The sequence below is a fragment of the Sturnira hondurensis genome, unplaced genomic scaffold (genome assembly GCF_014824575.4).
Source record: "Sturnira hondurensis isolate 20B ecotype Veracruz unplaced genomic scaffold, ASM1482457v3 Scaffold0002638, whole genome shotgun sequence".
NCBI lineage: Eukaryota > Metazoa > Chordata > Mammalia > Chiroptera > Phyllostomidae > Sturnira > Sturnira hondurensis.
In genome coordinates, this window is record NW_028075269.1 from 235,531 (window position 1) to 255,390 (window position 19,860).

General features: G+C 41.2%; 2 protein-coding genes across 9 annotated transcripts in view; one reads left to right on the forward strand and one right to left on the reverse strand.

Moving 5' to 3' along the window:
* UEVLD (UEV and lactate/malate dehyrogenase domains) overlaps positions 1-14,187 on the reverse strand; it is a 46,230-nt gene extending 32,043 nt beyond the window's left edge. Inside the window, exons 1-3 of one of the 4 annotated variants that reach the window (XM_037040357.1) lie at positions 14,078-14,187; positions 4,929-5,013; positions 1,934-1,999 (exon numbers count right to left, since the gene is read on the reverse strand). In XM_037040357.1, coding sequence (XP_036896252.1) covers positions 1,934-1,999; positions 4,929-5,013; positions 14,078-14,119 — 193 coding nt within the window. In that variant the 5' untranslated portion in view covers positions 14,120-14,187. Of the gene's footprint in view, positions 1-1,933; positions 2,000-4,928; positions 5,014-14,077 lie in introns of those variants that run through there. The other 3 variants (XM_037040358.1, XM_037040360.1, XM_037040359.1) reach the window with 3 other exon arrangements.
* Positions 14,177-19,555, forward strand: MISFA (mitochondrial sheath formation associated). Of its 5 annotated transcripts, none has more exons than XR_005065643.1 (4): positions 14,177-14,547; positions 16,969-17,069; positions 18,736-18,773; positions 19,443-19,555. XR_005065643.1 is itself a non-coding variant. In XM_037040361.1 (4 exons), the coding sequence occupies exons 1-3, from the start codon at positions 16,485-16,487 to the stop codon at positions 18,755-18,757; spliced, it is 180 nt and encodes a 59-aa protein (XP_036896256.1). In that variant the 5' UTR covers positions 16,338-16,484; the 3' UTR covers positions 18,758-18,773; positions 19,443-19,555. The 5 variants fall into 5 exon arrangements, 1 of the variants encoding a protein (XP_036896256.1); XR_005065644.1 differs by having other exon boundaries at positions 16,969-17,057; XM_037040361.1 differs by lacking the exon at positions 14,177-14,547 and adding an exon at positions 16,338-16,553 and having other exon boundaries at positions 16,969-17,057.
* The last annotated feature ends 305 nt before the right edge of the window (positions 19,556-19,860 follow it).

The window sequence follows — 19,860 nt, forward strand, 5'->3', positions numbered from 1 at the left end:
GACGCAACCCCACGGCACCAGGAGAGTCAGAGTGCCAATGAAATGCACCTTACCGATGGTATTAAGATAACTCGTGAGCCCTCCTGTTACCTCCCCACACTGTTCTAAAAACTGAAATGCTTCTAAGCAATGATTCATTTAAATGCGTAAGCTCCTCTGCTACTATACACCTTCCCTTGAAATGATTGGGATGGGCAAGACTTGTGAAATCAGTCAGTCAGTCAGTCACTCGGGTGGGTAGGAATTCTCTCTCTCTCCTTTTAACATCTAACCATACTACATGCAGAACACAAGTAATGGGGAACAGGTCTGAGTAAAGTTCTCCAACCAGCCAGAAAACAGTCTGACAGCTTGGTAGCAGAGGAGCATAAAAGGAGAATAAAAACAAACCTTAAGTGTGTTCTGCTCGCTACAAATTCTACAGAGTCCATTGCTACATACTTTTATCTCCAAGCACATTTCTATGTGTAAAAATCAAACTGAATTCCTCTGCATTTCCTGTGCCAAAGGAGGAGTCATGGTGGGACAAAAACAGAGGCAGAATGAAACGTGAGTGTGCTTCTGGCAACAAGTCATTACAGAGAGGTAGACATTAAGGAAGGTTTCTAATAATCTAGGAACTACCATAATGAAGCACCTATTTTGAAAAAGTCCTCCAACATAGAACTTCTTGGTGTCTTTTGGACAAAGTATTCTCATTACATAGTGTTCAACCCTTTTTAAGAGACAGCAAACTCCACTGTTCTCTCCCCACTTGGTTTCCGGATCCTCCTCGGTCCCTTTGCAGGGGACCTCCTCTTTCAAATGCCCACTAATTCATCTATTCCTCAGTCCTTCAGTCAGTAACAATCCAGTGCACTCATTCAAATCTTCACCGACTGTTCTCTAGAAGCACAGCACCATCTGGCAGTGATTTGGGGTGTTATCCCTCCTGGGATTCTTTGCACATTTAAAGAGGAATACATTTCTAATGGTAAAATTTCAGGCACCACTTAAGAGAACTATACTGGAACTGACATTTCACTGGTATTCTTTAACTCACGCTATATAAGCAATATCCCATAATACCTGTCTTAAAAGTTAGTCCTCTTAGACATTGGAGGAACTAGGTCTGGACAAATAGGAAGAGTAATGTATAGGGCAGGGGTGTCAAACTCATTTTCACTGGAGGCCACATCAGCCCCATGGTTGCCTTCAAAGGGCCGAAATAATTTTAGGACTGTATAAATGGAACTCCTCTTTAACAGTTAAGGAGTTGAAATTACATTTGGCCCTTTGAAGGCAACCATGAGGCTGATGTGGCCCCCTGATGAAAATGAGTTTGATACCCCTAGTATGGAGAATTAGTGATTTATTTTTTTCTTTTTGGGAAAACACTTCGCTGTTTTAACCTGTTGGGTCACTGAAAATGTGTTGTTTTCTTTACCCTTATGTTTTAAATTTTCCTACTGGGAGTCTGAAGTTCTAGCCCGCTACCAGATGTGTAGTCTTAGGTAAGTCACCTGAGCAGGCTGAGACTCAGTTCCATCTATAGAATGGAGATGATGCTACATCACATAGAGGGAAAGGAAGGGGAACCCTCCACCGAGGTAATGAAGACAAAGGTGGGGATTCCCACAGTCTGCAATGGGAAACAGAGAACTCTCCACCAGAGCAGGCCTATGTCTGTTTTGCTCTCTTCTGAACCCCAGCACCGAGCAGAGTAGTAAGCACACAGTTGACATTTAATAAATATTTATTGAACTGAATTGAATTTGTTGATATCAATTAGACTTTCCTTGACTGGGACAGTTGTCTGCTATACTCAGTAAGGTTCTGTATAGACCATATACATGTCAAAACACTTTGAGAATATTATGGCACTAAACAAATGTAACTTCTTACTAAACTGTTCTTTTAGAAAATTCCCACAATTTTCAACTTCCACACTTACCCTGATACATCACAGGAATAGTACCAGTGAAATTCAGCAAGTCTTTCTGGGAATCATCTTTGAAAACTGGAAGGAAAAAAAAAGGCCTCAACATGTGCTATCAGATTAGGAAGTACATTCCAGTCGGGTCACCGGGAGTCAAAGCTGACGCAAGGGCAGGTAACATGCGTATGTGCACACGCATATACTGACGCACACAATTTCTAAATACCACAATCCAGGCATCAGTGGAGATGTTTGTGACAGAGGGAAATTACTGAATGTTTTTTTCTCAGAAAGCAGAGAGAGTAGGTGAAAAAACACGGGACTGTGATACTGAAACCCCAAGTTCTAGGTCCACCTTCCCCATTCAGAGACATGAGACTTTTGGTTACTTTCATCTCTTTGACCTTCAGTTTGATCATCCATTAAATAGAGATAGTAATACTGTGTAATTAGGTTGTTGCAAATATCTAATGAGACAATGTGAAAAAAAGTAAAGGATTATAAAATGTGGGGACATTATCAAATAATTGTTACATGTAACAAATCAGTTCCAGTCATGTTCAGAAATCAGATTATAACTTTAATAATCAGAATTAAATGTTAGCTTTATTTTTTAAAGTGACCTTTCAGAAAGATCAATAATTATCTTCTTTGGTTTCTCTAACTCCATTATTCTTAATCTTTATTCACTCCTAACATCCCTGAAATTCAATTTGCCCACCAATAACTGGGACACACTGGGGAAGCACTAATGCCCTGACCTCTGAAAGGAACACAGGAAAGACTACCTTTGGCCTCAGACTATCACACTGCCTTAGAATTGTGTTCCTTTTAGTACCTTGGTAACTACACTGTTTAGTGGAAGAAAAAAACTCCAAGTAGATTTGATGATCTATCAGGAAAAGAAACAAGGAAACCAAGCCGACGAAAAACTCAAGTCCAAGATGGTACAGAAGTACAGATGTTTACCTTGAACTATAATACATATCGGAAAGGTAACAATGGGTGAAGAGATCACTCCATGGCAAAAATTATAATGGAAAGAGGTGTGGAAGAGGGATTATTACTCAGGGACACAGAATAACCTAGAATGTGGTAGAGAAACTATAAGTATAAATATTTATTGTCCAATTAAATTATTCAAAAAGCTAAAATAATAGTGATTAAGATGTATGACTATCACTATAATATACAACAATAAAATACACACTGACAATATAAGCCCCATAGATTGAGGGTCCAACGGCACCATAGCTCACTTTCTCTGAAAAGGGTGAAATGAGAATGACAATTACCTGGAATAATAAATCTGTATAACAAAGAAACACATTGTAAAAGAACAAACAGTATTCAAGCAAAGGGCAAGACAGACATGGGCACAAACCCCAACTCTATTTCTAACTAGCTGTGAAATCCTGAACAATTCATTTAAACTGAGTCTTGGTTTCTTGATTTGAAAAATAAAGATGATAATATTTAACTCATGGCTTTGGTAGTAAAAATACACATGTCACAGATAAGACATTTGGAAGCAGAGTTGACATTCAGTGAGCAGTGGCTGCTAGATCCCCCATTTTCCGAAGGCTCTAGGAGAGAGTCCATTTCCCTGCCTTTTGTCGCTTTCTAAAGGTCACCCCCATTCTTTGTCTCCAGGTCTCCTTCGTCTTCACAGCTAGCAGTGTCGTGTCTCTCTGGCTGTCCTCCTGCGGCCAAATCTCCCTCTCTCCACAGCTAGAAACGCTCTCTGCTTTTAAGGACCCGTGCAATTAGGTTAGTCCTATTCCCATAACACAGGATAAGGTCCCAGCTCAGGGTTCTTCACCTAATTATGTCTACAAGGCCTCTGCCAATCAAAATAGGCCAGTGACAGATGGGCCTGAATCTTATAATTTCTTCCACACATGAAATTAGCTATTCCTAAGAAATACTTCATTAACTCCTCAAAATTCTCAATGTATAAATCTCAATTAGATACATTTTCTTAACCCAAACTAATTCAAATGTAAAACATATCCATGTAGAGCAAAGTTGTTTTTCAAAACTGTGTGCTTTGACTAATTCATGGGCCCTGAAATTAATTTAGTGAGTCTTAGTCAGCATTTGTTTTTCAATGGAATGAAATGAACACAAGAGAAAATGCCAGAGTATCCACAGTATTTTAGTTATGTATATGTGGGGTCATGATACGAAATGTATTTCCAAGTGTGGGTTCTGGTCAGAAATTTTTGAAAGATAGTGAAGCTTTTCTTAGGTAGCTACATCCTCTATGTTAAGTGAATAAGATAATTAAAACTTTGTTATTAATAATTTTGAATCAACCATATATTTGCTAGGCAAAATAACAGCCTCCAAAGATACCCAATACCCTAATCCGTGGAACCTGTGAATATGTTAACCCTACTTGGCAAAGAGGCTTTTTAGATGTAATTAAGTTAAGAACCCTGAGCTGGGACCTTATCCTGTGTTATGGGAATAGGACTAACCTAATCGCACGGGTCCTTAAAAGCAGAGAACATTTATAGCTGTGGAGAGAGGGAGATTTGGCCACAGGAGGACACTCAGAGAGACGCAACACTGCTAGCTGTGAAGACGAAGGAGACCTGGAGACAAAGAATGGGGGTGACCTTTAGAAAGTCACGAAAGGCAGGGAAATGCACTCTCTCCCAGAGCCTTCGGAAAGGAACCGAGACCTGCAGACACCTTGATTTTTAGCCCAAACTTCTAACCTACAGAGATCTGTGCTGGATTTCTGGCCTATAGAATTGTAAGATGGTAAATATGTTATTTTAAGCCAGGGAATTTGTGCTAGTTTGTCCGAGTAGCAATAGCAAATCAATACAATGTAAATTGTATTAACTTAAATTGCCTCATAGATCACAGGTCACAAAATGTAATTCAAAATCAGGGGCTAAAAGAAAGAAATGAGAAACTATAATTGTGTGTAGCTCTCTAGAAACAAATAATTAACAGTTTATATAATACAGCAAAACCCAGAGAATATGATTCTTACCATAGGTGTCCATGGAATATCTGAAATGTGGGAAAAATGTATTTACATTCTTTAGTTCTTCCACAGTTAGATCCCTGAACTTGTACTGAAAAGAGAAAAATAAAGATGGAATAAGAATAAATCTATAGGTAACAGAACAATTTTAATTAACATTTAACTTAACACTTAATTTGTAGTAGGCTCTGGGCTCTGAGTTTTATAAACATAAATTTTATTTGATCTAATCATTTCAATAGTGACCCTATGAAGATGAAAATGAATGCTAGAGGACAGCGAGTTAAGCAGGGAAGCCAGACTCAAACCTAGGACCTGGGCCTTCAATCACAGGGCCTCCATACTGCCCCAAAACACTTCCTGAAGGCTTAAGAAGCAAGGCAGTACGTATCTACCACTCCTGCCATCAGCGTTCAAGATCAAACTCTTATTCTTGAATACCTCATTCATTTACTTGAGACACCTTGAATTTCCCTTCCAATTCTCCTGCTACTGCACCTTGGGTTTCAAAGGGTGAATAGGAAGCGTGCAAGGGTTTTCAGTCAGGCTGAGTGAAGTGACTCCTCACTCATCCAGATGCACTCCCAGAAACACTATCTTGGTTGCCCTGTGGGCAAAATCATTCCTTTTTTTTTAATAAAGAAAAAGACTTTATTTATTTTTTACAGAGAGGAGAAAGGAAGGAGAAAGGAAGGAGAGAAACATCAAAACGTGCTGCCTCTCACACATCCCCTACTGGGGACCTGGCCTGTAACCCAGGCATGTGCCCTGACTGGGAATCCAACCAACGACCTTTGGTTTGCAGGTCAGCAGCACTCAATCCACTGAGCCACACCAGCCAGGGCTAAATCATTTAATTTCTCTGAACTGATTTTGTCCTCTACAAAGAGAAATAATACCCACCTTGTAGACTTGTACTGAGAATTAAATAAAAGAAAAAAAGTATGTTAAGAGTCTATTGCCATTCTAAAAATGAATTTTACAAAACAATTACATTTACAATGGCATCAAAAAGAATAAAGTACTTTGGAATAAATTTTAAAAGATGCAAAACTTAAGACTCTAAGAACCTAAAAAACATTGTTGAAAGAAATTAAAGTAGATCTACTCATAAAGACATCCTTGCTAATTGATCAGAAGACTTATTATTAAGATGACAATGTTCCCCAACCAGATTTAATAATCAACAGTCCTTATCAAAATCCCACCTGGCATTTTTTTATTTGTTTGCAAAAATTTAAAAAACTGTTCTTAAACTCATATGGAAACTCAAGGCACCCAGAACAGCCAAAACAATCTTTAAAAAGAACAAAAAAAATGGAAGAGTCACACTATAATAAAAATACAGGCTATGATTTTAAAAAGACAGCCAATAACAAGTGTGGGAGAGGATGCGGAGAAACCGGAACCCTCACATACGTACTCCACTGCAGGTGGTAAAATGGTGCAGCTGCTTTGGAAAACAGTCTGCCTTTACTGAAAAGGTTACACACAGAGTGACCATTCACCCAGCAACTTCACTCTGAGGTGTACGCCCAAAAAAGATGAAAACATATGCCCACATGAAGACTTGTGCACAACTGTTCGTACTGAAAGTAATCCAAATGTCTAGCAACTGATGGATAAAATGTGATACATCCATAAAACGGAATATTCAGTCATAAAAATAAAAAACTGATTGATACATACTACCCCATGGATGGACCTTGAAAACATGCTAAGTAAAAGAAACCAGACAGAAAAGGCCACACATTGTATGATTTATATGAAATCCCCAGAATAGGCAAGTCCATAGAAACAGAAGTACATTAGTGGGTTCTCAGGGCTGGCAGAGACTGGGAGAAAATGGGGAATGACTGCTAACAGGTACTGTTTCCTCTCTCTGAGCCTTAATTTTTTTTTATCTGCAAAAGAGAGATGGCTCTACTGCATACAAACATCAATAGGTGTTTATGAGGACCTCATAATTAACATATGTAAACGTGAGATATTAAACAAAATATGTATACGAAGTAGTACAGACCAGAAACAATGCCACAACAGAAAGCATATCTAAGTTACAAAAAGGCTTCTGGGGAAACCTATCTACAATTCACCTTCCAGTCTAGAATGGTACAGAAAATTACAGGGAAGATCACAGGAAGATCTCTTCCTATAAGGTCACTTTAAGATGGGAAAGAATTTGGCAGAAAAGGTCACTTTAAGATGGGAAAGAATTTGGCAGAAAAGGTCACTTTAAGACGGGAAAGAATTTGGCAGAAAAAGCCTATGATTATTAACCATTTGAGGGCAGGAATCACATCTTCATCTCTGTATCTCCTCACAGCACGGGAGCACAGGGTATGCCTTTACTAAAGGCAGGATGATTGATGGGAATTAATGAAGAGGCAGGTTGGCATGCGTACAGTGGATACAGAAGGCAACTGTGACCCACAGGACTGAGCATCAAAACTAAGAATTGATCAGTATTAACTACAGCAGAGTGAAATGAGCCCTGGATTCAGTGTCCCAGATTCAGGATAAACAAAAGTGAATGAAATTATCCCAATTCCAAACACTTCCACAGATGTACAAAAAGCTTCTTTGTTGTTACTTGGAATATACATTTATTCCTTTAAAGCAATTTTGTTTCATTTTCTACTTAATATTATATGCTATTTTCCACATCTTTAACATCTGGTGAAAATGTGACTATTAATAGCTAAAGAGCCCCAGCTGCTGTGGCTCAGTGGGTTGAGAGCTGGCCTGACAACCAAAGGGTTGCTGGTTTGATTCCCAGTCTAGGTAGGGCACATGCCTGGGTTGTGGGCCAGGTCCCTAGCAGGGGGTGCACACACTGATGTTTCTCTCCCTACTTTCTCCCCCTACCCTCTCTATAAATAAATAAATAAATAAATAAATAAATAAATAAATAAATAAAATTGTTTAAAAAATAGCTAAGGAGATAACTATATACTAGTATTGAATGAGTTGCAAAACTGCTATAAAAGTTTGTCCAAAGAGGACAAAAGCTCTTCTTGAAGGCTTGAAAACCCAAGTCACTATGACAAGTTAAGTATGTGTTTTGTCTTTTTGACATCCAAAGAAGAAAAGGACTATTTTATATCCTTAAAAAATATTCAGGTTATTTTCACTATATGAAACAGAAATATCTTTTTTTAAAGATTTTATTTATTTATCTTTAGAGGGGAAGGGAAGGAGAGGAGAGTAGTATCAATGTATGGTTTGCCTCTCATGAGTCCCCTGCTCAGAACTGGCCTGCAACCTAGGCATGTGCCCTGACTGGGAATCGAACCGTGATCGTGTGGTTCGCAGGCCTGCGCTCAATCCACTGAGCTATGCCAGCCAGGGCAGAAATATCTTCTTAGTGTAATATTATGACATATTCCATTACTCCTTCTATATCTCCTAAGAAAAAATCTGCATAATATTCTCTAAGAAAATGTGCCTCAGATAATGTCATTTACTGAAAGACTGCAGGCATTGTCACTAAAGAAATGAAATGGCCCATGAGATTCTAAAACTAAAGCAATTATATTGTCATAAAAATTAGTAAGACTGAAAAACTGATATTACTAAAATCTTCACTCTATCTGATATACTACAGTATATTTATTTAGTAATCTGGTGTTTATGAATACCAAGAATACTCTTATGACATTGCTCAAATACAGGGAACATTGAGGAATATTTTGTGGCATCATTTCATAAAAAATTTTTAGCAGGAAGCAATCTTCCAGACCAAGCCCAATCTTATCATTTTATGAGTGAGCAAATCTAGGTTAAGTTACTTGTCCACAGTAACAGCCAGGGGAGTGAAAAATAGGAATTAGGGAACCAGATAAAACTTTAAAATATATTTTATTGATTATTCTATTAGTTATTCCATTCACCCCTTTATTCTCTTCCACCCTGCACACCCTCTCCCACCCACATTCTCCCCTTTAGCTCATGTCCATGGGTCATATATAACTTCTTTGGCTTCTACATTTCCTATGCTACTCTCAGCCTCCCCCTGTCTATTTTCTACCTACCATTTATGCTACTTACTCCCTGTACCTTTTCCCCTTCTCTCTCCATCCCACTCCACCACTGATAATCCTCCATGTAACCTCCCTTTGTGTAATTCTGTTCCAGTTCCAGTTGTTAGCTTAATTTTTTTTTTAGGGTTGGTTGTTAAAAACTGTGAGCTTATTGTCATTTTATTGTTTATATTTTTTCTTAGATAAGTCCTTTTAACATTTCATATAAGGGCTTGGTGATGATGAACTCCTTGAACTTGACCTTTATCTGCCCTTCCATTCTAAATAATAGCTTCCCTGGATAGAGTAATCTTGGAGGCAGGTCCTTGCCTTCACAACTTGGAATACTTCTTTCTACACCCTTCTTGCCTCCAAGGTTTCTTTTGAGAAATCAGCTGGCAGTCTGATGGGAACTCCTTTATAGGTAACTGTCTCCTTATCTCTTGCTGTTTCTAGGATTCTCTCCTTCCTTTTAATCTTGGTTAATGTAATTATGATGTGCCTTGGTGGGTTCCTCCTTGGATCCAACTTCTTTGGGACTCTCTGAGCTTCCTGGATTTCCTGGAAGTCTATTTCCTTTGCCAGATTGGGGAAGTTCTCCTTCATTATTTGTTCAAATAAGTTTTCAATTTGTTGCTTTTCATCTTCTCCTTCTTGCACCCCTATGATTCAGATGTTGGAATGTTTAAACATGTCCTGGAGGTTCCTAAGCCTCTCCTCATTTTTTTGAATTCTCGTTTCTTCATTCTGTTCTGGTTGGATGTTTCTTTCTTCCTTCTGGTCCACACCATTGTTTCGAGTTCCAGTTTCCTTCCCGTCACTGTTGGTCCCCTGTACATTTTCGTTTATTTCACTTAGCATAGCCTTCATTTTTTCATCTAATTTGCAACCAAATTCAACCAATTCTGTGAGCATCCTGATAACCAGTATTTTGAACTGTGCATCTGATAGGTTGGCTGTCTCTTCATAGCTTACTTGCATTTTTTCTGGAGCTTTGTACTGTTCTTCCATTCAGGCCATTTTTTTTTGTCTCAACACACATTATAAGTGGCGAGGGGCAGAGTCTTCAGTGTTCACCAGGGCGGGGCAACCCACGTCGCCGTGTTGTGACACTGTATGTGGGGGTGGGGTCAGAGAGGGAACAATAGCATTTGCTCTACTCTCTGCTGGTTTTCAGTCACTTCCTCCACTTCCTGCAAACAAAGTGGGCCCTTCTGGTGCTGGTTCCTGGGTGGGTGGGCTTGTGTATATTCTAGGTCCCTGTGAGTCTCTCTGATGAACTCTCCTGTGGGGCTGGGAGTTTCTCCCGCTGCTGCCTCAACCCCCACAGGTGTTTTCAGTCAGAGGCTTTGAGGCTTTATTTCCCGGCACTGAAACTCTGGGTTGCGCGGTCTGTCTCATTCCCAGTTGTTCCTCCCGGTGTATCTGCAGTTCCGGTGGACTGCCCACTCTGCCAGCTGCCTCCTTGCCTCCAGTCCTCTCTGCCGGGCCGCCTGTCTCCACCCTCCTACCGGTCTGGATGAATGTTTCTTTAACTCCTTGGTTGTCTGGCTTCCATACAGTTTGATTGCCTGTCAATNCGTAGCGGTGGGCGGGGGGGGGGGGGGGGGGGGGCGGGGGGGCGTTGTTTTTAAATTTGTTGTTGTTCTTCTTTTGGTTGTGCGAGGAGGCAAAGGGTGTCTACCTATGCCTCCATCTTAAATGGAAGTCCGGAAATCAGATAATTTTTTAAAACTTAATATTTAATACAAACTAAATAGTACATACAAATATACACATGCTTATACACACACACATTTGAAGCATAATAAACACCCATGTGCCAACCCACCCACATATAATCTTGAACAGTGCTAACAAAACTTTCTGCCATGATGGAAAAGATCTATGTGTGCTGTCCAATACAATAGCCACCTCTACCTGCGGCTATTGACGCCTGAAATGTGGCACGTGCGACTCAGAAACTAAATTTTTAGTTTTATCTAATTGTACACAGGCTAGAGGCCTGTGTACGGCAGCACACAGACCTTTCTGACGCCATTATAGCCATCTCTGCGCTCCTCCTCTGCCCCTTCAGCTGCGTCCCTTGAAGTGAATTGTGTGTTCACATCCCTTAGCTTTTGCCTTCCATAGTTTTATCACCTGTGCAACCCTAAGCAACACTGTTCATTGTTTAATTTTTGTTTAGTTTTGTTTCTTGGGTTTATCAAAGTATAATTTGTATATAACCTGATTTTTTTCACTCAAAATAATATTGAGATTCATTTGTGTTGTCACACATTGTAGCTCATCCATCCCCACTGCTGCATGTGTGAATTTTGTATATGCACATGTTTTCCATCTGTGACTATAGAGCAAATTATCCTTCCTTCCTGTCACTGCACATTTGGGGTGTTTCTAATTTTTAGCTATAAATAACTTCTACAAATATCTCTTGCTTCATATATTCTGAATTCTCTCTGGAATCTACCCAGAGGTAAATGGGGCATAAAACACTCATGATCAAATCAATAAAATAAGGCCAAACTATCCTAAAATGGTTAAATAACCATTTAACCACCAGCAGTGCTGAAAATTCCAATTCATCCACATTCTCCAAACCATTTGAAATTATCTTAATTTGTGCCAGCCTAGTAAAGGAAAATGGTGTTTTACCATGGCCTTAATTTGCTTCTCTAGTTACTAACAGACTGAGCAAATATTCATTTCCCTGGTTCTTTTATTTTTTTAAATGATTATTCATGGCTTCTGTCCAATTTTCTATCGGTTTTATTGATTTGTAAGCCTGATGGTTTATATATTCTGGATATCAATATTTTGTCAGTTATATATTACAAAATTCTTCTCTAAGATTGTATTTTGACCCTTCACTCTATTCATGCTGTCTTTTGATACCTAGAAGTTCTGAATTTGAATGCAGTCAAATTTATCAGTCTGAATATTTTGTCATATTTTTAAAAATGTCTGTACACTCTGAATCCATAGATTCTCCCCTACAATTACCTCTATATGTTTTAAAGCTTGCCATTTATATTTAAATCTTGAATACAAGAAAAATTTTAAGTTTGGTAAAAGGTCGGAATCTACTTTTATTTTTTTCCCATGTGAATAATTATTTGTCTCTGTATTCTCCCTTCCGTAGTTTTCTGCAGCACTTCTTGGTGTTTCGTACTGCATTTCCAAACATGTGTGAACATGGTTCTAAGTCTTCTAGTCTTGTCTCTCTGGTTCACTTATCTATCCTACACCAATACCACACTAAACCTTAATTACAAGTCTTGGCATCTGGTAGAGCAAGTTCCCACACCTACTCTTCTTCTATAAGATTAGCCTTAGCCGGTGTAGCTCAGTGGATTGAGCGCGGGCCTGCGAACCAGAAGGATGTCGAGATTATTTTTGGCCTTCTGTTCTTCCAAATGAATTTTAGAACCAGCTTGAAAAGTTCCCAAAATAACCTGTTAGAATTTTTATTAGCATTGTATTAACTCTAAAGGTCAATTTGGAGAAAACTGACTTCTGCGTATACATGAAGTTGGAATATTTATTTAGGTTGAAATATTTAATATGTTTTATTTATTTTCAGTAAAAACTTTCACATTCTCCATACAGTTCCTTGATTTTAATGTACTGTTGACAGATTTTTCAGCACTACAGTTGTTTCTAGATATTAAGTTATTATATTATTTACCTGGTACAAGGGCTAAGGAACTTCAGAAATATTGGCAGGACTGACTTGTTTCTAACTGCTTTCCTTAATTTACACATTCAGCAAATATTAAGCGCCTATGTGCCAGACTTTATGTTATGTACTGATGATAAAAAAATTTACCCCTACAAGTCTATTCCCACCCTTGAGAAAAATCACTGTCTTTTGTCTTTTTCCTTCATTACAGGTCCACCAAAATTAAGTTCTTTTTCTACTATCAATTTTAACAATTCTTGCCACTGAATATGTCGTGTTCCCTCATTTAAAAAGTTGGTAGAGTGGTTTTTTAAATTTAATGTTTGAAGAGAAAATAGAAAGGGTGTAACTCTAAGCATGATGACATTGCTCTTTTTACAAGGTCTACACCTTTCACAGTACTTAAAATCATTCAAATTGCATATATATATCGCATATATATGCAATATGAAATCATTTATATATGTGATATAAAATATTGTATATATATACACACACACATATACACACACATATATATATATGTTTATATATATAAAAACAATTTCACTAACGAGGCTTAAAATCTTGCACAGGAGTGCAAACTGCCCTAGCGGCAAATTCAACAATAATGGCACAAATGGATGATTTTCACAAGAGGGAAGTCTTACGAAACGTAAGAATCATTTAGCTAGAAAACTGGTGAAAAGAGGGGATGACTCAGACCATACACTGGTGGGGAATCAGAGAGCCAGGACTGACCTGGAAAATGGTGATAGTCGTGCCCCAGAAACGTACGTAGGTCAGACTTGTGGGTCAGCCCTCCCACTTAACCGTTCAACATTAAGAGGACCTCCTCTGGGCCTCTAAGTCTCGTCTTCATCCCTAAGTCTGCTCAGGTCTTTTCATTCACTGCAGTTATTTAGCACCTCTGTTTTTGACAGGCCTAGAGCTAGGTGAAACACTGTGTCGGGCGTCAACTAGTTCAGAAGCATGAGTAAGGTCTGTAAATCAATAATTACTCAATATGATCATCGATATTTCTGAAAGCAACGAGAGGGAAGGGAGTGTGTGATTCTATCTTCTAGGCAGTGACATCTGAGTGGCGGTCACACGCCGGCTGAGCACTGCTAGTGAAAAAAAAATTGGACAGGCCATCTTAGCAGAGGGAAAAGGGAGTGGTTAAAGGGACGGGGAGTGCTGGGAACTATCGAAGACCAAGAGAAGCTGGAGGCGAAGGAAGGTCTCACACCAGGTGGAGTCTGGACCTCGAAGTTGCGGGTGGAGCCACAGCCCCGAATTTGGGAGAGAGAGGCCAGTGGCTCCCCCCGCCCACCCCGCGCCCTTCTCTGCAGCCAACTTCAGGCCAACACCCCTCCGCTCCCAAAAGGAACACCCCAAGGAGGTAGTCCGGCCATGACGCCACGCCCTGGAGACCCCAGGTCCCCAAACCCTAAGCGGCGCTGCCGCACCTTGCCAAGCAGCCGTCTCAGACCTTCACAGTCGAATTCCATCTCCCGCCACGTTCCGCGACCCCCCGGGACCTTCTCTCGCAGCGGCTCCTGGACGGCGGCCGCTGAGGACCAAACCTCCCGAGAACTCCAAGGCCCCGCCTTTTCTCAGACTCGGGCGTCAACCGGTGTTCAAAGCCTCGGACTCAGCGGAGGGCAGCTCCGCGGGGAGTCGGGTCCGCGCTCCGGCGTGAACCCAGAGCACCGTCAGAAACGCGTCAGCGCGTAGGAACTGCGCTCCAGCTTGCTGGAAAGAAACTTGGGAGACATCTGTGGATAGAGGAATAGAAAGGACCCAAAGAGAAGCAGTAAAGGAGGTGGAAGCAGCTCGCACTGTTCTGGAGGAGAGTTTCAAGAAGGATGTGCTACATTCGGCAGAGTATCGAGAAGGATCAAGACCGAATATTGTAGTTCGATTTAGGAAGAAAGAGGTAATGAAACTTCAAACCCAAAATTTCAGGGAGCTAGAAAAGGAAAACCGAGCGGGCAGGAGGGTTGTCGGAGAAATGGGAGAAAGGGACAGCATTGTGAGGACGATGTAGAATGGGGGGGGGGGGGCTTTTTTTTAAGCGGGGGGAGGCGGGGGTGGTGGTGCCACTAGCTTGTTGGTGGTAGGGGGGTAAAAAGCCAGGTGAGAGAAAGACTCTGAAAACGAGAGAGGAGGTAGATTGGTGGATAAGGTCATCTGGAGAAGGCAGGTAGAGCTATGCAATATGCTGGCTTTGTTTGATCTCCTTGAGATCAAATGAAGGGCCTCCTTTTAGGCCCTGGCTTGAGCCATTGGGCCTAAAAACTCACAGGAGATGGATACTTTAACTGTCAGGAGGTTGGGCTGGCGGTGGGGGTGACTGTAGTATCATCAGGAAGACTCCAAGTCAGGAATTCTGTGGCTCAATTAGGAGAAGAAAGTGAAGGGTGGAAGGAGCATTTATTCATTCAGCAAACTTATGTTGAACATTGAAAATTTGCTAGATATTTTTCTAGGTCTGATGAGACAGAAGTGAACAAAATAAACAAAAATGTCTGCTGTCCTAAGGCTGTCATTCTTTCATTAGTAGGAAGAGAGAAAACAAATATAATAAATCAGTAAATTAGACTCCCTGTTAGAAGCTAATTAAGTGTTATGGGAATAGATTTTTAAAAAGCAAGGTAAGGAGATCAGGATAGATCCCCTTGAGAGATGAAACAGTAAGCATTTCATACATATAGAGGACATGCAAGGCAAAGTCCTAAGACGGGCATGAGCTTGGGGATGCCTGAAACAGCGAGGCCAGTATACCTGGAATAAGAAATAAGAGGGAGCTACAGATGGTTTAAGGCAGTGATTCTTCCACTGCAGTTCCCAGACTTACAGCCTCAGCAGCACCTGGAACTTGTTAAAAATACAGATTCTGAGACCTCACCTCAGATATATGAAAACAAACTCCGGGGGTAGGGTCTAGCACTCTTGTTTTAAGAAGCCTGGGTGAATCTAATGCATGATAAAGTCTTAGCACTACTGGATACGTAGACACTTGTGACTGGCTTGACTAGGCCTATCAGCCAGAAACCAGCAGACACATATTCACACTTGAACAAGCTGAGCCGACTGCACCTTACAGGGAGGAAATAGATATTGTACACAAGCATCTTGAGATAGCTCAGTAAGAGTGTTCAACCTATTATAACAGGATTTGGGCTTTGAGTGACTGGGGGAAGGATTTAAGGAAGCAAAGCTTCCTTCTGGGTTGGGAGCTGTCAGAAAGGACAATTCTATGATTGGGTATCTCAAGTATCTATAAGAAGGGCAAACTAGAGTGATGATAGAGTGGCGATTGGTAAAGAAGAAGCAGTCACTCACATTAGCAGAGAAAAGAGGATGTTTGTTATTTCATGGTTTGTCCAGTGACCTTGTTTTTGCCTGCTTAGACAAAATTATAAAGTGGACTTGTTTTATCTCATTTTATCATGGTCTGAATGACCCATCTGATGTTGGTTTTCATACCCACAGGAGAATCACATAGCCTAGCTGTGAGTGCCAGGTCAGCTAAGAACACTGAGACCTGGCTGGGTCAGATCAGTTCCAATGTCAGGGGCTGCTTTTTTCTTTGTTAGGCTTTTACTCGGAAAGAGGAAGCAGTGGAGGGTTTTGAACAAAAGAATTAACGTGATCTGATTTGGTGTGAGCGTGGGTCATGTGACCAATGATGTCACAATGCCCTACTAGACTCCAGCCTCCCCACTAGGGAGTTGCAGATCCCTTGGAGCCAAGGACTGGAACTGACTTTTTAGAGCTCTGCCATCTGAGGATTTCATGACCATACTCCTTTACCAAGGTCTAGGTGAAGAGTCTTTCACTGCGCAATTGTGTCTTTAAAATTGTTTTATCATGATAGTGCTTGGTTGGATGCTTTTTGTTGGCTTTGCATGTTACATGGGCACATTTCCGGAGTTCATGGTAAGTAATGATCCTGTATGTAGATTCACAGTAATCAGTCCTGGCTCAGGCTGATCCTCCCAGCTCGGGTTTCTGAGCAAGTGGGAAAGACAAATGAGGTTCACCACTAATTAGAGGTCAGGAGTTAGTTTCCCAGGCTACTTCCCATTCCATTTGACATCTTTAAGTCCCCCTCCCCCTAGGTATATATAATGTCACTTCTTTCAAAGCATTATGGAATTTATAAGGGATCTGTTGGAGTTGTGCTTGACTTCTGGATTTCAGGCCAAGTGGGTCAGTGGTTGCTGATCAGGAGGGGGAAGGCGGGCCTTGGAGGGTGGACTTTTCAGTAGTCCTTTCAGTCCCATACAGGGGAAGCTGCCTACTGGGCCAACGAGTAAAGCCATGGCTGCCTTTATATTTCTTTTTGACTCAGCCTCCAACTCTGAGGTGGAAAGAGAGGTGGCCTGTTAAGGAGAGCAAGGCACGACAGGGCAGCCAGGCTTTGGATGAAGATCTACAACTGTGAGTGATCAGGTCTGTTGGGCTGCTTTCCTCCCTTTCCTGAGAATTTGGTAGCACCCTAAACTCTCAATGGAGAGTTTATATTCCTCTGGAAAATATAATAAACTCTAGTTAGAAGGGGAAATGATTGGAAATTGATGAAATGGAAATGATTGGAAAGAGAATTTGGTGAGCACCGCTGAAGACAGTTAACGTGCATTTGGGTTCAAGTCCTAACTTTGCAGTTTACTAGCTATCTGACTTGGGTAAGTTTAATCTCTATGAAGTTAAGTTTCTTCATGTGTGTAATGGAGTTATCTCAGTATCTTACTATTTTTTTTTGTGAGGATTACATTTGGGAATTCATGTAATGCATTTATTTAATGCAAAACTTAGCATTTGGTGTGTGCCAAATTAACAACTAAGCAAAATCGTGAACCAATTAACAAAGATTTACTTTGGCAACAGCCTCGACTGTTTATCCAAGACCACACAGACCAACTTGTTTGTGAAGCTGGCATGTAAGCATAGATCTCTGAACTTAATGGCCTCTCGCATTCATCCCACTAGCCCAGCTTGCCTGGAACAAGCATTAATAACTGTCCTTTTAGCAAACCATCCCCTCTGGGTTCCTCATACCCCACCCCGTTTCATTCAGACCTCTATTTTCAAAGATGTTCCATAGTTAGAGAAACCTAACTCTGAGTCTTAGTAATGTACGGACTACAGGAGCAGGTTTCCTGGGAAGCTACTCTGGAAGGCATGGGTATCCAATCCCAGCCCTAGATACGCTAAGAGCAAGGCACAATGGTGGTTCTCTTTTTTTCCATCTGCCTCAGAATTCCTATGAGAGACGATTGGCACCACGCAGTCAGACCTCTGGAGGGGTGGGGATGTGATGGAGGTCCAGGGTTCTTGTTTCGCTGAGCCACGGCCATGTTCCTCACCAAACCACTGACTCTATCCTGTGGCTCCTTTTCTCCAGCTGTGAAATGAGCATACCAGCCCGCCTTCCTTCTCTTCCCTCATGAGGGAAGTTGTGAGGAGGCTTACCTTCCATAAAAGTTTAATTGTGCTATTTTTCGAAATGTAAGATTTTTCTTCTTTGAATCATCTAACAACTGATAAAGTTATTAATATAAAGCAATTGCTCATAGCATACCTAGCCACTATGTCCTTCCAATTAATCCAGGGTATTTTTTTGTTTTGTGTTTTACATAGGAATTTTTCTTTTTGCATTTGATTGCGTAAAGCCACTAGTCAGAATTCTGACAGGTGATGAGTTAATAAAGATCTGGTGCCACCAGGATCCCAACCACAGAGCCACCAGAAAACAGGGCCCTTCTGACAAGGGCTCCTTAAGCTCCCACACGCCTGGCATCCTGGGCAACCACCCACAGCTACTCGCTCTGACTGGCCCCCAAGGTCACAGGAGCTGATGTCACAATTGGTAGCTGAGCTCTGCCCCCTACAATGGCCATGGCAAGCCACTTTATAGTTCAGTTTAGACCACAGAGCTCCTCAGCCAGGAGCTATCATGCGGGGTCATCCACCATCAGGCTTTGAATGAAGACAGCCCAATTCCCAGCACTCAGGGAACAGAACACACCTTTCAGAACCACCCGCTTCCCTGTGCACACACTGCCCACTGAGCCAGAGCCCGCAATGATTGTTGTCTTATGGATGCTTCTCATTGCAGGAACTATGTGGAAGGGGTATAAGTATCCCCCAGGAGGGGTAAGTGTGCCGTCAACTTTGTTCTCTATTCTGACTTTGAAATGTATTCCCTGAGAAAAGTGAACTAAGCATCGAAATCCAGCTGTAGTAACTTTAGAAACAAATACCCTTTTCTTTGTTTAAAAAGCTATGTAGCTTACCTGCTTCTAATATTATTACTTCTTAAGCTGGGAGAGTTACCTCAGTCTGTCATGTGATCTTTTATGTATATTTTTCTAAGAGTCTCTGTTCTGTTTCTGTTTCAAATAAACAGGACAGGTAGAGTTAAAGATTTCTCAGGCCCAGGGTCAAAGCTGTCTGACGTGGATGACCTCGTCTGTTCTCACAGGAATCCTGTGCTCAGTGTTCACCACCATTGCTTAGCTCAGCCCACACCAGCAACCCACACCTAACTCTCCCTCCAGTAAACACTGGTCTGTATTGGTTTGGGCAGCACACATCTCTCTCCTCTCTCCTCTCTCCTCCTGTTGGACCTTGTGTATTTGTCTTTTCTTTGCCTCTGGTCAGCACCCCTACTACTAAGCCCCTCTGGCAACTGAGATCAGAGGCATTAGGTGACAGAATTGGACACAGCTACCCCTGCCTGCTCTTAGTAAGGAGGGCAATTCCCTTAGCCCACACCTAGCAAACAGTAAGGGTGACCCGCCTGACATACGTTTTCCCCTTCAGACCCCGGTGGAAATAAGCAAAGATGATCCCGGTGAAGTAATGCAGCTCTGAAGCTCACCTGACCAGCCCGTACAGCTCCTGTTGTTGGTTTCGCATAAAGTAATTGCACATTATTTTTGTCCCATTTAATGTAAAAAGTTACCGCACCTTTTTAAGATGAAGACTTGGAATTCTGTGAGCTGGAAACAGGGAGGTGGAGGGTGGGGAGGGAGTCGGTGGATGGGAATGATTGAGTCCCCTTTGTTTCAGCGTCCCTAAAACTGGTATTAAGACTAAGATATCAGGTTCAACTTGTCCTCTATTCTGTATCCTCAAGGATAGATAGTCTCAACATCCCTTTAGACATATTTCCCAAATAATGTCTTTCTCTTCAGTCGAGGGTTGAAAAAATGTTAAAGGACCAAAGATCACAGTAACT